The sequence below is a fragment of the Pezoporus wallicus genome, unplaced genomic scaffold (assembly GCF_028554395.1).
Source record: "Pezoporus wallicus isolate ANWC-B61680 ecotype Strahan unplaced genomic scaffold, APGP_CSIRO_Pwel_v1 contig_12604, whole genome shotgun sequence".
Lineage (NCBI taxonomy): Eukaryota > Metazoa > Chordata > Aves > Psittaciformes > Psittacidae > Pezoporus > Pezoporus wallicus.
Window position 1 is genome coordinate 54,471 of NW_026638783.1, and position 15,841 is coordinate 70,311.

The 15,841-nt window shown below is 53.6% G+C and overlaps 1 protein-coding gene across 2 annotated transcripts; it reads right to left on the reverse strand.

The window, feature by feature from the left end:
- Positions 1–399: 399 nt before the first annotated feature.
- Positions 400–13,663, reverse strand: ELOA (elongin A). 2 transcript variants are annotated; one of them, XM_057412567.1, is made up of 11 exons: positions 13,506–13,663; positions 9,659–9,715; positions 8,390–8,508; positions 6,347–7,559; positions 5,272–5,386; positions 4,749–4,901; positions 4,240–4,337; positions 3,795–3,975; positions 3,159–3,270; positions 2,751–2,902; positions 400–2,272 (listed from the first exon to the last, which is right to left on the reverse strand). In XM_057412567.1, exons 1-11 carry the CDS (start codon positions 13,575–13,577, stop codon positions 2,211–2,213), a joined length of 2,334 nt encoding a protein of 777 aa, XP_057268550.1. In that variant the 5' UTR covers positions 13,578–13,663; the 3' UTR covers positions 400–2,210. The 2 variants fall into 2 exon arrangements, with proteins under 2 accessions (XP_057268550.1, XP_057268549.1); XM_057412566.1 differs by having other exon boundaries at positions 4,749–4,904.
- Between the last annotated feature and the right edge of the window lie 2,178 nt (positions 13,664–15,841).

Sequence of the window (15,841 nt, forward strand, 5' to 3'; positions counted from 1 at the left end):
CCTCCTGCCCGCGGCGTGGCGAAGGGGGAAGAGGCAGCTCTGCTCCGGTCCTTCGTATGCGTGTGTGTGTGTGGGGAGCACATGGGAATTGCACAAGTAACACCCCGGGCACCTACCTCAGTTCTGGCCCCCTCCCTGCCATCCAGCCAAGCTGCAACACAGAGACACAGGCAGCAAAGCCCAGGGTTGAGAGGGAAGGGGCATCACCCTGTACCAGCAATGCTTTGGGCAGTATCACATCCGAGTGGCTCCTGTAGTGTTCATCAAGGGGCAGTTTAGCAATGCCCACCTCCTCTGCTCAAGGCTCCCTTAGGGTCTGGCCATGACACCAGACTCCACTTCCCTCCCCCTCTGCCCCTAACCCAAAGTACAGAGGAGAAATAAACGGTAGCACAACGGTCAGCAGAAGATAATATATTGTTATCTAATTAAAAATACAGCAAAATTAAATACAGCAAAAACGCAAGAGTAAGGAGCCATTATTTTACAGCACAACACACACTGAAATGCTGCACGGGAACGTTAAAGCATCTGGGACTGTAACCAACTTACAGCACGTGAGAGTCTGAGAACATTTTTCCAAGACCTTCAAAATAAGGAAAGGAAAGCCCAAACAAAGAGGCAAGTGTGCAGAATGGGTTTAAAGAAAGACAAAAAAGGAGGAAAACAAACACAGGATCCAACAGAAACCAGAAGCATACAGGGATTTCTCTAGAGCCCTATGGGGAGCACAGCAAGGTGCCCCAGTCAGTGCACAGACAACTCCACTGGTTCAGCATTTGGCAGCCACACAAAGCCAGCAGCAACAGCATCCACCATCGACACCTTTTCCACCTCAACAGCACAATCCCAGGGCAGCAAATATGGCTTGGACCAGGAGAACCTCTCCCCTTTCTGACTCAGTCGGATCTCTGAGCCCTGACAGTGCTGCCGCCTGCCCCTGCACCACCTGGGTCTGCCCAGCTCCATCCCCTGCTCACACCACCTCTGGTGAGGTCATTTTTGTAACCCAAAAGTGGAAGCGTTCACCACAATCAGGCTCAACGGCCCACACCCAGGGGCCACAGAGCTCCAGCCCCTCAGACACCAGGTACAACCCCTTCCTCAACTCCTGCTACCACTCATACACACGTTAAACACAAACCGCGTTCCGTTATTCACTTCCCTCCAACACTATGCAAGTGGGTTTAGGTTCCAAGACTAAAACCCTTGCTTTTTCCAAAGTGGGGGCAGACATACAGGGAATAGCCAGGATTTAAAATGGAAATAAATCCTTCCCAATTGCACACAGGAAACGTGATAAAAATATTCCTTCTTCCTACTAAAAGAGGCAAATTGATGCCTTCATTGATCTTTAAAAACTGCTTCCAATTCCAGAGGCCAAGTCCCCTGTAACCTTCTCAATTAAAAGGAGTAAAAATAAAGGAAAAAGACGTTAAAATCTGACTTGGTGCACAGGAAGATTTCTCCCCAAGCCCTTTGTAGTTTTATTCCCAGCAGAAGACAACAGCAGCAGCAGAGGAAAAAGGCCCCAGTGGCTCTTGGCATCCCTGCACAACAATGTAAGCATCCGGACAAGATCTACAGTAACAGCAGAGAGAAGGTCAAGAGCAAAGATTAAGAGACACAAGCAGAGAGCAAAGCCTCAGGACTTGACACACTTGCCAAAAGAGCAGTGAGCAGATGGGTGCTGCCTGTCCCAGGGAGCCCAGGAGGTGCCAGATCACAAGGAAGGACACCCAGTGTCCACTCGGCCAGATGGAGCCACAGAGAGGCTGACCCTCGCACTGCATCAGGAGGGGGAAGACTCCTGGGAGCAACATAAATACCAGTGGGAGAGGGGGCAAAATATTAATTAAAACCATTTTATAATTTATGAAGAGGTTAAATAGTAAATAGTCTCTGATCTTCCACTCTCAGCAGGTGCCAAGACTTCACATTTTCTTGTGTCGGGAGGTTTTGTACACCCTCCTTTTGACGGACAACAAAGCCAGAAACAGGATGTTAAGGGCAGGTGGAAAAGAGGGGGCTTGACACTGAGAAAGGGACCAGAATAGAAGATAAAATACTGTGCTGTTGTCTTGTGCAGATCAAAGCTTCTCCCAGCAGCTGCAGCCTCCAAAGAGTTCAAGGAAAAGGGCTGTGAGTACCTTCTCCCCCTTCAGTGCCACTCCCCACCAGAGGGCAAGTCCCAGATCTGCACTGCAAGCTTATCTCCGAGAGAACCTGTTTTTGAAAGCTTTGATAGTCTTTGCCATCATGGGTGCAATTTCTGCAACAGAGGAAGGAAAAAAACCCAATCAAACAAGAAAAACCCACAGGAAAACAGCAGTCACAGGCTGAGAGAGCAGAGAGCAGTTCAAAGCTGCTTTCTGCATGGCAAGAAGAGAGAATTCCAGTTCAACTCTCCCTGCTTCCTTCCCAAAGGGAGCTGCACTACAGTGTCAGTGTTCCAAACAGCTGGACAGACACAGAGGGACAGCAGGAGGGACTAGGGAGGGTTTCTGCTGCACCGGTACCATCAGGGCAGGCTGATGCAGCCAGCACTGAGCAGGAAGGTGAATGAGATGATCCCCTGTGCAAGAAGTCTGAACAGACTTTATCGCCCTCTCCTTAGGGAGGGGAGAGAGGCCACCAGCAACAACCCTCCCACACAGCCTGGATTTCCCTACAGCAGAAGCAATAGATTTGTGTGTTTGTAAAGGAAGAGATCAAGGAGACCACAGGGTTGTTGTGCAGTTTGTACTTACTCTTCACTGGTGGTTTCTTGGGGTCGTAGGAGGAGAAGGTGCTACCTGAAGATGGGACAGAATGGGCACTGCTGGTGCTGGGCCCATCATAGGACTGCTCCTCACTCACACGAGTGTGGCTTTTGCTAGATGTGTACAGGACTGGTTTTATTCTGGAACAGAGATGGGGCAGGCATTTCAGAAAAGGACTCACTGTGGTTTGATGCAATTCTTCAGACACAAGCCGTGATACCACATGGAACAAGCAGTGACCAGGATCTCCACAATTCCCAGCAAGGAAGAGGCTATTACAAGTTACAAGGACCTCCCAAACACACAGAATCCTTCCCTGCCAGGATGCATTGCTGCAGAGTGGGAGCTGCCAGCAAAAGAGGCCCTGAGCAGCAAGTGCTCCTGAGCAACACTCACTTTGTCTTCTCCGGCAGCAGAGGTCCTCCAGTTCCAAACTTCTCTTGTCTCCTTCGTACATCCCGAGGGGGCTTTGCTGCAGAGTTCACAAATGCCATTTTGGCCACTCTACCTGTAGGAGACCAGAGGGAAACACTGCTCAGACCCAACTTACTGTCTTACCACAGCAAACTCCAGCCTGCTCTCCCCAGTCCACCCATTTCAAAGCTCTGGCAATAGCCTCCTCCCCAAGGTCTGAACCTCTTGCTGTGACAACGCAGGCTGTGAGAAATCAGACTGATCATGTCAGCAGTTCTCACAATGATCACCAATGATCAAAGAGCAGGAATGCTTTCTCCCACCATGGTTTTCTTCAGCCCCAGCACTGAAGGAGAAGCCGCTCTAGAAGAGGAGGTGCCTCTGCAGCCCTGCACATTCTTGCTGTAGAGCATTCTCTGGTCTGCGTCACCACCTCGATGGATGAAATCGAGGGTCTGTGGCACCGTGGAGCAAAGGCCACCACATAAGACCAGAGAGCCAAGCAACTCCTCTATTGGACTAGATCCACACCAGTCAGTCCCAAAGACCTTCCCCACACAAAGACATCTCCTGGGCAGTGTCCCCAGCCCCCTCTCTGCTCCTTCAGCTCCCCTTTACCTTTGGGTTTGTTGGCATGAGCGGAGCCGATGTTCCGCGCCAACATGAGCAGCCGCTGCTCCCGCGCGTCGTGCAGGCGCAGGTACATCTCCCGCCAGGACTCAAACTCCTCTGGCTTCTCGTTCTTGAAGTCTCGCAGACAGTGATTGTGCCACAGTTGATCCGTATCCTCGATGAGGACCTGAAGCAAACCCACCCGTGAGCTGGGATCCCTCCCGACACCTTCACTCCCCTCTCCCTCAGCGCCAGGTAGTGCCAAGTCACTGGAATGCCACAGAGGAGCCTGCTTGCAGCAAGAGATGGGCAGATGGCAAATCCAGGAGGTCAGGACAGCAAAAGCCACCTCTTGTTGAACAGAGCATTGTTCTTTACTGTTCTGCTATTGCAGATGAGGACAGAACCACTCCCGCGTGTCACCATCACCTCCCCAGGCCAAGGCACTCACATGGTTACATTCCTCAATGCGGTACAGCTGCTCTGGGGTGCATCTCTCCAATACTGGCTCCAGCACCGAGAAAGGGACACCACCCACTTCATAGATTGCTAGAGAGAAGCAAGATGCACAATGTATTTACCCTCCTCCTTCCTTGCTGAGGAAAGGGTTTGACACCTTGAAATGCAGCAGAGGAAACTGCAGCGCTGCACGGAACTACGCAGTACGAGGGGAAGGAGAAAGGAATCATGAGTGCAATAGCACTAACAAGTCATCAGGGACCAGGAACTCCAAATGGCTCTGTTGGCCACTACTTCCAGTGCTTCAGCACTCCCCCAAGCACATGGACTGCTGCCTCCTGCAGCACCTGAGCTTTGAGACAGCTCTGTCCCACAGCAGTTAGGATGCCTTGTGACAGGGAGGGCTTCACATCAACTGCTGGGATATGTACAAACAAGTCACCAAGACTTCAGTGTACCTGCGGGGCAACGTGAGCCACACAGATGAGGAAGTGTACTCACAGTCAATGTTGTTACTGAGGACTCTGATGCACTGCTGATACAGAGACATCATCTTGGGGAGGTAGGCAGTTTTAGAGCCTGAATACACTTGCATCTTTGAATTCAACCGGCGCCCTGTGAAACCCGCTTCACTCTCTTCAACCGGCGAGGACACTGCTGCAAAGGCAAAGACTTGGAGTAAGAAGGGAACAGGGAGAAGAAGAGCTCACCCTTATGAATGGCACAGCAGACACAAACTGGGAGTCACCCAGAAGCAACCTAAAGGGCTAAGGCTTCTCCAAGAGACCTGCCAACTAGTTTCAGGAAAGGCAACCCCAAAGCCCAAGCCGCAAGAAGGGTCAGCAAAGGATCTTCCCAATGGAAGAGCACATGGGAAAACCACCACCTTTGGAAAGCTCTGGGCACCAGAGGCAAGACACCAGACCCCAGTAGGAAGACTTGAAGCCAGGTAGCAGCTGCTCCCACTCCCTCCCACAACTGAGGGCTGCAGCCTGCTTCAAACCTCCTTTCCTGGCCAACATACCTTTCCTTTTGGTCTGGGAGCAGGTAATGGACTCGATTGAAGGAAGAGGGCGGTAATTGGCCTGGATTGGAGGCAGTGGGATCTCTGGTAACGTTGGTACCACATCTAAAAGTATCTGGAAGGAGAGGAGGTACATGCAAGTAAGCCAAGAGCACATGAGAATGTTACATCCTCCTGGTGTACAGACAGCACTGAGCTGCATTTGGGTTGTGTTTTGTATAAGCCACTCAACACTGCCTGCATCAGGAAACAGCCTCAGGGGGCCTGCACTTCTGCCACATCACTGTGGCTCCATGTAGGCAAAGCAGCCAAAATCTGGGACCTGAATCACTCAGCTCTCTCCAGTAAGAGCCATGAATATCTTTAACCTACTCGGCTCAGTGCTGAAGGCCTCTGGCAAGAACCTAAGTGAGATTCACAGTGCAAAGAACTAGAGAAAACATGGAAGAGAAGGCTGGCAGAAAGTTCCTTGATCTCAAATGCTCATTTACCTGTTCTGTCTCTTCTCATTCCCACCTCCTGCAAAAAGACTGCAGTGGTGGTAGAGAGAGGAACCTCATGAACTAAAAGAAACCTAGGCCTCTCACCTGAGGCACTTACTAGAATGAATGGCAAAATATTTAGCTAAAGTTATCATAGAATAGTTTGGGTTGGAAAGGACCTTAAGATCACCCAGTTCCAACCCCCCTGCCACGGGCAGGGACACCTCACACTAAACCAGGTCACCCAAGGCTCTGTCCAACCTGGCCTTGAACACCACCAGGGATGGAGCATTCACAACCTCCCTGGGCAACCCATTCCAGTGCCTTAGCACCCTCCCAGTGCAGAGCTTCTTCCTTATATCCAATCTAAACTTCCCCTGTTTGAGTTTGAACCTCCCTAGCATCCTTATTCTCTTTTACTCTCCCTTTTTGTATAAATGCATTTTGCCTATTGCTTTTCTCCCCTCCCTCTTCACCCACTTTTCCAGTGGAGTCCCACTCCAACAGCACACAGCAACGCCTGCAAGACCAGGAGCAGCTGCTCCCACCTCCTTTGTTCACTTTCAGATGCTTCAACGCCCTCCCAGCCTTACCCTCTTTGGTTTAGGAGACTCTGGTACTTTCTTCTCTGCTTTCTTCTCACTTGTTCGCTTGTGGCTTGGACTTTTCCGACTCGAGCTCGAGCTGTTGGTGCTGGCTTTGGATCCGTTCTGTTTGCTGTGCCCTCGGTCTTTCTCCCCAGCTGGTCCAGAAGGTTTGACCACTTTCTTCTTCTTCTTTTGGGGCTGGTCGTAGCTGAGGTACGACTCAAAGGACATCGTTGGTTGTTCAAACTCATCCTCCACTTCCCCCTCCCCAAAGCTGGAGGAAAAGCCCACAGACTTTCTGTCTGGGTCAGAGGCTTTGCGCTTCCCCTCTGCAGATTTTAAGCTCCCAGAAATCCCCTTCTCTTTAACCCTGTTTGAGGAGTCACTCTCAGCTTTCCGTTTCTCCCGCTCAGAGTTCGAGGGCTCCAAGCTCAACTTGGGCTTTTCCAATTTGCCTTTCTCAGAGTCCCGATGTTTCTGCTTCTTAACGTGGTTGTCCAAAGCCTCCCCTGCGTGCGGCACCATGGGCAGCTTCTCCTTTCTGGAAGCACCACTCTCTCGGTTCTTCTCCTTCTTGCTGCCATCTGACATCCTCTGCTTCTCCTTGCTGCCCCATGCCACAGGGGCCTCTTGGAGCTGCTCTTTCAAAGAGGTTTTGTGCAATCGTTCTGGGCTGAAGGCAGAGCTCCTGTCCTCCTCTCTGCCATCAAGTCGCTGCTTCTTGTGAGACTTATGATCTTTGCTTCGACTCACATTCCCTTTGTCATGGAACTCACCAGGGTTCCTTTCCCGGCCCCCCTGCAGCTTCTCCTGAAAGCTGTGGCCTTTACTGGCTTTCCGATGAAATACTGTTGGTTCTTCCTGCTCCTCAGAGGCATAAGGGTCTGTGTACATGTCCTGAGGGCTCTCACTTGGCTCAGGTGACCCAGCCTGTCCACAGTCCGAATACTCCTGATCTGAAGAGAGCACTGGGGAAGATCTGCCCCAACCCTTCCCCTCGTGGCTGCTATAGCTGTAAGTCTCATGGACTCTCTCAGGCCTAGGATACCTTTTGGACTTCTTTTCCCTATGATCTGGGCTATAAGACTGGCTGCAGGATGGCTGGAAGGGTTCTGAATACTCCTGGTCAGGTTCCTCATCCTCTCTGAGGGAGGGCTCCTGATGTCTTTTGCTTGAACTGCTCCTCTCATAGTCACGGTCTTCAGAATCTACGTTATTTCTAAAGGGATAAGAAAACAAAATAGATTAAACCATCAAAAAACAAGAAGAACCACTCCCCATGGACTATGCAGAGGGGAACCTGTCTCACCAAAGACTCCAGGTGTATTTGACAGTTTTGAGGCAAGAAAAAGCATGAATTCTCTCAGGCACAGCAGCATTCAGGGATTTAGGAACTGCATTTCTAGTGCAGGAATTCGTTCAGCAGTTTGGTTAGGACTGAGACTTCACCGTACACTGGGAAGCAGAGACGGACGCATACAGAGACTCCTCCATGCCTGCACACTCCTGGCTGCATGGTGCCTGTCCAGCATGCAGGGATACCGCAGCCCTTGAAATGATCAGGAAAACCTGATAACCCTAACCCTCTCACTGCTGAGTTGCACACAGCTTGGTTACTGCAGCATGCTTGCTGGCATCAACCTGCACTTTCCATAGGATGCTCGCACATCAAAGCCATGCAAAGCAAGCTGCTTTCTTCCCTTGGGCCTACAACGTCCTCTCTTGAGCACTGTAAAATGGGAAGCGAGCAGATTGCATCTCTTGCTTCATTAAGGGCATTTTCCTGCCATCTACTGTTAATCTCTTCATCAAACTGCAAGTTCTTGAAAATCAGCCCCTTCTTTCTCGGCAAACTGCAGTGTCAGCAGCCCAAAGGGCTGCGGCTACCAGAGGCAGGAAGTTAATGCCAAAACCAGGCAAAACCCCACGCAGGGTTAGCACATTTCTGTTACCAGTTTTCTCAGAGCCTCCACTGTGTTTCCTTGGCCAGAAAAGTTTATGATCTCCACTGCAAGAACACAACGAAGCCAAGTGAAGAGGGTCACGTACCTGTCTGCCTCCTGGGACACCGGCACCAGCTTCTTCCACCTGGCTACAAGGTTCTTGGCAAAGTCTCCCACCAACTCATGTTTCCGTAAGCTGTTCACGGTCTTCCCAACACCTGTCTCCTTCATGAGAGAGCCAAGATGAGAATTCATTAGCAAACAGTCAGCATTCCCACCTCTGCTAAACTCCAAGTGACTAAAGTTAACCCGCTACCCAGTGCTGTAGGTAGAAGTAAACCTTCTTGATCAAAGGGCAAGGATATCACATACACTGTGTTTTCAGGAGATATCTTAGAATAGTTTGGGTTGGAAAGGACCTTAAGATCGTCCAGTTCCAACCCCCCTGCCATGGGCAGGGACACTTCACACTAAACCATGGCACCCAAGGCTCTGTCCAACCTGGCCTTGAACACTGCCAGGGATGGATAATTCACAGCTTCCCTGGGCAACCCATTCCAGTGCCTCACCACCCTCACAGTAAAGAACTTCTTCCTTATATTCAGTCTAAGCTTCCCCTGTTTCAGTTTTAACCCGTTACCCCTTCTCCTATCCCTACAGTCCCTAATGAAGAGTCCCTCCCCAGCATCCCTATAGCCCCCCTTCAGATATTGGAAACTGCTCTGAGGTCTCCATGCAGCTTCTCTTCTCCAGGCTGAACAGCCCCAACTCTCTCAGCCTATCTCCATACAGGAGGTGCTCCAGCCCCTGAACATCCTCATGGCCTCCTCTGGACTTGTTTCAACAGTTCCATGTCCAGAACTGCACACAATGCTGCCGGTGAGGTCTCATGAGAACAGAGTAAAGGGGCATGATCACCTCCTTTGACCTGCTGGCCACGCTCCTTTTGATGCGGCCCAGGATACGGACATCATTTATTAGCATTCAGTAAATAAAAGACAACTTAACTTTACCCTTGTCAAGCACTAATGAATTGTGTTAATAAGCCAAGCTAGTATTTACCATGGCCACTGGTAAGTCTGAAGACAGAAGTCACTAATAATTCTGAGGATTACGGTTTCCTAACTCCATGCTGATTCAGTTACTGCTAGGATCCACCCCGACTCTCACGTCTCAGTCAAGCATTAAGCTTCGGGAAGAGCTGAGGATGACAAACTATCCCCTGTGGCTTTACACTTGCTCTGATTCTCTGTGCCTGGATTCTAGAACCTCAGCCGTGCCTGTGACATTGTGCTGTCACAGGTGGCCATGGCAAACAGTTATCCCTGTGCCTTGACAGACACGATGGAAGCCCGAGAGATTTCACAGCTCTTACCACAAGAATGTCAACCGTGATGGGCAGCTCAGACAGCCTCTTCAGACTTTTCAGCAGCTGTAGAGACAAGGAGGAAAGCGTTCACACTTGTCATCCTGAACCACACAGCACCACCAGAAAGGAAGAGAACCCAGCACCGCGTGAGAGCTTGTCAGAAAGATCCAAGTGGCAGACAGCTGCTCTCACTCCAAATCGAGCTCCCGAGAGCTGAACATGAGGGGCAACAGTAAAGGAATTCTCATCTCTTTGCCTACGAGGGCCCATCTTAAAGTGTCTTACTGTTAGTGCTTTCCTCACACAGGACTTTCAGCAGCTTTGGCTTAAAGCATCAGGAAGACACCCACAGCTCTTGCACAGTAAGTGGAAGGACTTGGAAGCTTGTGACTGTCAGAAGGTGGTGCTGAGAATGACATTCCTTGTTGAGAGGGGCAGGGGGGAAACGTCCTTCCTAAAGTTTCACAAACTGGCCACTGGGGAAGGCAGACTGCTAGGTGCAGGTGAAGGGGATGCACTGGTACCTCTGCCACCCGGGAGGTTTGGGGCATCACTTCACTGATGTTTTAGCTGCACATCTGACCACACTGCTGCTCCTCGTGTTGTTTCCCACAGCTCAGCTCTAGCCCCAGACCAGCCCCATCAGCATTATTACAGCCCCTATACAGCCCAGGCTTTGTTCAGCACTGCTGTGCTGTATCCCATACAAAGGGCTGTCCCTGATCCAGAAGATCTTCTCTCTAAAGCACTCTGCTCATGCTCAAATTAGCACCATTGACCTAAGCTATTCCAAGCACCTCCTCTTGCACCGTGCAAGGATCAGAGAGGTTTAGAGCTTGCCTTCCTTTTGAAGGAAGGAAGTTTTCTTAGCCGACTTGAAGGGTCAATTACTTTCAGAGAGCAAATAACTCCTCGAGACAGAGATAAGGGCTCATGCAGCTGAAGCAGAACCACAGGATGGTTTCTGTTCACCAGCAACCACTCCATTATACTTAGGACTTAATTACCATGACCAAAGGTTTAGGTTTTCGTGTTTGTTTTAGAAGAGCAAGACGGTGACACCACCAGTAACCATGTTCCAGCACCTGGGAGCTGATGGGGGTGCAGCAGCTCTTGCTGTGCTCTAACCTGGGTGTTCAAGCCCTCTGTCCCTGCAGCTTGGGGTAGCACAGAGACTCCCCCCTTTTAGCTATTAGTTAAAAGCTATTTAAGGATTCACAGGATCTGAGGCAGGTAATGTGCCCCACCGCCTGCCTCAACTGATGAGGGAAAACTCCTTATGGTATCCTTAAAGCCTCCCAATTATTTTCTAGCTACACTCCACCTTAGCATCTTCCACAGCTCTTTTTGCTCTTTAGTCATTTGCTGCCTTCAGGGCCGAATTCCAAACAGAAAAGCACTGTTCTCAACGGGGCTCATCTCTGGATCTCATATAGGAAGTGTGGTTTGAGACCAGGGGACTACACACGTGATCCACACCACATCTCATGGGGAACTGGCTCATTCCAGTTCCCACCGCAGGCAGAAGTTGGAAACACCCCCCCCCATCTTAACGAAACCAGAAAGCAAGAGCTGATGTTCCGAGAGGCCACACGCTGCCTACGTGTCCCTTCAGCAGGCTTTGACACCTGCACGCCCATGAGGGATGCTCACGCAATCCGAGCTCTTCAGACTTCCCAACCAAGCAATAAAACCCTCCAAACGATGCCATCAGGAAACGGGGCATTTCTGTTACCTGCGTCATGGGCAACGCGCTTATCTGGCAATCTGAGCTCTCCAAACCTGTGCTCCTTGACGCTGTCCAAGCGGCACGTGGCTGGGGAACACCCCGGGAAGGCCACGTCTGGGAGCTGTGTTCATAGAGCACAGCAAAACCTCTCCTGGCTGGCAGCCTCTGTGGAGCACAAGTCCGTGCACAGGAGATGCGCCAAGGGAGGCAGCTCCGATGCAGTGAGGGGGGAGAACTTGAGTTAATCTGTATTTCCTATGGGAGCAAGCCGGTGGTGTACATCCCACAGGACCCAGCCAAGCAGACCCCAACCTGGCAGCTCAGCTCAGAACTAACCCAGATCCTATGAGAAAAGGGGGGCAGGCAGAAGACAGAACACACACAGCCTGGGTCCTGCCACATGAAATACAGATGAGACAGCTCTTCTCAAACAGCCCAGTGCAGGGCAGAGTTTTGACCCCCCCACAAGACACAAGCCATAAAAACTCACTGTGTGGCATTACTGATAAAAGAACTCCAAAGGACAAGACAAGAAAACCAAAGACTGGAAACAGTGCAACGTGTGGGTAGCACCCGGAGGTGCTGTGGACCTGTCCTGCTCACAGGTAAAGCTGTATCTGCTACAGAACAGCTGAGGAACCTGTTGCTTTCCAACTCAGGAAGGTACTCAGATGATGCACAACCTGTAGGGACAATGCAATGGCAACTAGATTCAAGGCTAGAATCACTTACAAGGATACAGCTGGAAAGGTACTACCCATAGAAGGAGTACGGTTCTTTCTGCTGGGGAAGGAAACGGTCATTACCCTGCTAACAGCAGCCTGAAAATGCTCAGCACCTCTCCCTCCCTTTGCAAAACTTCCTAGGATCAACAGAGAAACGACAGCACCATAGGGTTACTGGAGAAAGAGTCAGCCTGTGCAAATAGCACCCAGAGCCTTGCAGTGCCCGAGCAGCACAGGCAGGCAGTTACCGCCTGAGCTGACGCAAGCGTCAGGAAACAGGAGCAGCGATTCTCTGCGCACAACGCGCTGAGCCAATATTTGAAGTCCTGCACGTGCCTTGAGCACCACAGAGCCCAAACCCCCCTGGAACCGAGTCCTCAGCAGCCCCTCAGCTCCCTGCCAGTTAAACCCTGCTCTGGTCTTGGCTGAGAGAGTGAGAAAAGGAACCTGAGCCTCTCATTGCTTCACTCCTGGCACGGCTGGAGCTGGGTATGGGGGACTCTGTTTCAAGGGGCTGGCAACTGAGCAGCTCAGTGTCCATCCTCCCAACCGAGCCCTGTGCCTCGGTTGAAGTCAGCCGAGCGCAGAGCGGCTCCACGGCCCCATCTGCCTCCTCTTGCGCCTGAACTGAGTGAAACACGCACCGGACACCTGGAAACCGTCACACCAGATGCTCCTCCCTGCGCGTAGGAGAGCAGGGATGGCAGCACGTGCTGGGCCCGCACCTGAGCTCCAGCACGGCTCCGGATCGCAGCCGCAGAACGAGGCAGCTCAACCCAGGGCTCTGCGAGAGCTCCTGCCAACCACAGCCCCGTGTCACCGCACGGGCCGGAGCACACCGCAGCCGCTCCAAGACAGCCGCTGCGGGCAACAGGTTCTGGCAGCGGACACGTTCCCTCGCGGAGACGGGCGAGGGGCAGCGAGCAGCCACCCCCAGCCCAGCGCAGGGACCGGGGCAGAGTCAGCGCTGATGACCCCGGCCATCAAAGCAGCCCTGCCACCGCCCCGGGCCTCCCGTCCCCCCGTGTGGGCACCGCGGCTCCGGAGCACGAACACGTCCCCAAGGCAAGGCCTCCCTCCCGCTGCCCGCCTGCCCCCGGGCCCCCCGCCTGTCGCCGCGGGCCTCCAGCGTGGCAGGCAGGGCCTGCGCGGCCCGTCCCGGGGTGGGGGATCCCACTCGGGACAGCCCCGAGCTCTGTCCCGCAGGCACAGCCGCCCGCCTCCCCCGCCTCGCCCCGCGGCCCCGGCCGGCCAGGACACTCCGGAGCGGAGCAGAGCAGAGCAGGCCCCGCTCCCCGTGCCCCCCCACGGGACGGCCCGGACCCTGCCGACCCCCAGCCCCGCCGCGCCGGCCCTGCCGCGGAAGGGGAAGCCCGGCCGCGCCGCCGCCCCCCGTCACCTTCTTGGGCTCGGAGCTGCCCGCCAGCCGCGACTGCAGCTTGCCCACAACTTCCAGCACCGACGCCGCCATTTTTATTGCTGGCGAGGCCGCGGCGGCGGAAGCGGCTTCACCGTCCGTTGCCCGCACAGCATCTGCACGCCGCCGCCGCCATCTTGGCTAAGGGCAGGAAGCGGAAGCGGCGCAGCGCAGCTCTGGCCCGGTGGCGGCCATGACGGGTGAGGGCAGAGCTCTGCGGGTGCCATGTTGGGGCCTGGCAGCGGCGGAGGCGCAGCGCCATCTTGAGTGCGGGCAGGGCGCTGCTGAGGAGCCGCTCCGCCATGGTCAGGACAGCGCAGGAGCCCCTCCATGCCCGGTCTCTTTGCCTCCCGAAGGCACATGGCTCCACCACGGCGGCTGGAGTAAGTGGGAAGGAGGAGGTTAGATTCGTTCATGGCCAAAGGCTGCGTTGGTCCAGGCCTGGGTCTCCTCACATCATCCCTGCTGAGCCCCTCAGCAGTGGAGCCGGGCCTTTGGCTGCCCCGCTGTGCCCTTGGCAGCGCCCAGGTAACCCTGCCCCACTGCTGCCGCTGGCTGCGGCCATGCCCTTGGCTGGGGCAGCGCTACCTGAGCCCAGCCCGTGCCGTGGCCGGGGGAAGCTGTCCTGTCCTCACCTCACCCCAAAGCCCGCTGTAGCCGCAGAGGTGATAAGAGCAGGCAGCTGGCGGGGAGAGCGGGGCAAGTAGAGGGGCCCTGCGCTGCCCACAGCTTCCCCTTGGACTCACCGGGCTTAACGGCAAGGTAAGGAGCAGCCGCAGGCGGCAGGACCCGCAGGGCTTGTGTGGGGCACGGGAATGGAAGGAATGGGCATTGGGAGAGCGGCTTCCTAACACGGGGCTGGCAGCAGAAGAGGGCCCAGAGCTGCAGCGTTCAGCCCCTGCCTGAACCCATGGCTGGGGGCCGGGGCAGGTGAAGGAGAGGAGCTCTGTTTGGTGGGGTACTGAAGGAAATGAGCCCCTTGGAACCCGCTGAGACTGCGGCATCCTGCTGTGCCGTGCGCTCAGGACTGTGCTGTGGGGCTGAGATCAGCAGCACTGAAAGGATGTGAGGACAACGACTGTCTCTTAAGGGAGGTTAAAACAGCCAGAAAGAAGCAGTCTTCTTTCTGTCTGGGGCCTCCTTAAAACTATTGCAGCTCCCCGGATTAATCCAGCAGCCAGGATTAAGCTGTAGGAAAAATACCCCTTTCAGGTGGTATTGCAGCCAGAAGCAGGCACAATGTCCTGTCTTAAGTGCAGGTAGGAAAGGTCGCTCTGCCCTCCCGCAGCCACCCGCTGGAATAGCACAAGCACGTGTTCCCTATGGGAGCTGGTCAAAGGTGTCCAAAGGGACAGGCAGGAAGCCATGGACATCACTGAACCCAGAGCGTCTCATGGCTCCACTGTGCTTGTGTGGGATGCAGTTAGAAGGCCCCTATTGCATCCCAGAACAACTTCCCCCTTGTCTCCTGAATGGGGTGGACAGGGGATGGAGAAACCAGCTGCATCGCTGGGCTCCCCTGGAGGAGTTAAGAAGGCTTTTGGGGATGGGACAAGTCCTGCTTCCCTTTGAGTTTGTTGGGCAGCAGGGATGCTCTGGCAGTGCTGCACGGCAGGACACAGGTCTGAGGGATCTGGGGAGAAGACTTGGAGAAACATTGGAATTTCCTGGGAAATTCTACTATTTCACCTGTATTTCGGTTGAAAAGCTGAACCTGTGAATTTTCCTGGGGAACGGATAGTCTGAACAAAAGGTGTGGTTGGGAACACCCCAGTGCTGATGCTGGGATAGAGTCAATCCCGGTTCCTGTTCCCAGCCTGGAGCTGCGTGTCAGAAGCCGTTCCATATTCAAACACACACAGAACAGGATTTGCGCCTGAGTTCCAGAGGGCCTGACGCCCGCTCCAGGATGTGACACTGTGACAGATGAGCTCTCCACGCTGTAAAGTGGGGCATCCCTGTGGAACACCGCAATGCCAGGGATGGCTCAAGTGCCTGGGGCTTTGCTCCTGAGTCCCCTTGGCTCCCTGCTCCCTGCGGCAGGGCCGGCCCCGCTGCTCCCCCTTGGGCTCAGCCTGGAATCCTCTTTCCCAGCAGGGACTTGGACCAAACTTTTCCCTTCTCCGTATTTTCCTGCTCAAGTCCCATCATTCCCCCCTTGCCCTGTGCTAAAGGCGAGCCGATGACTCAGTTCTGAGCAACCTGATCTTGATGGCCAAGGGCAACAAACAGTCCCCAGACATGTGAGCACAGTAACAGCTATTTCTGGCCGGCAGATCCCTTCCCTCATACATTGGCTGCTCTGAGCTCCCTCAAGT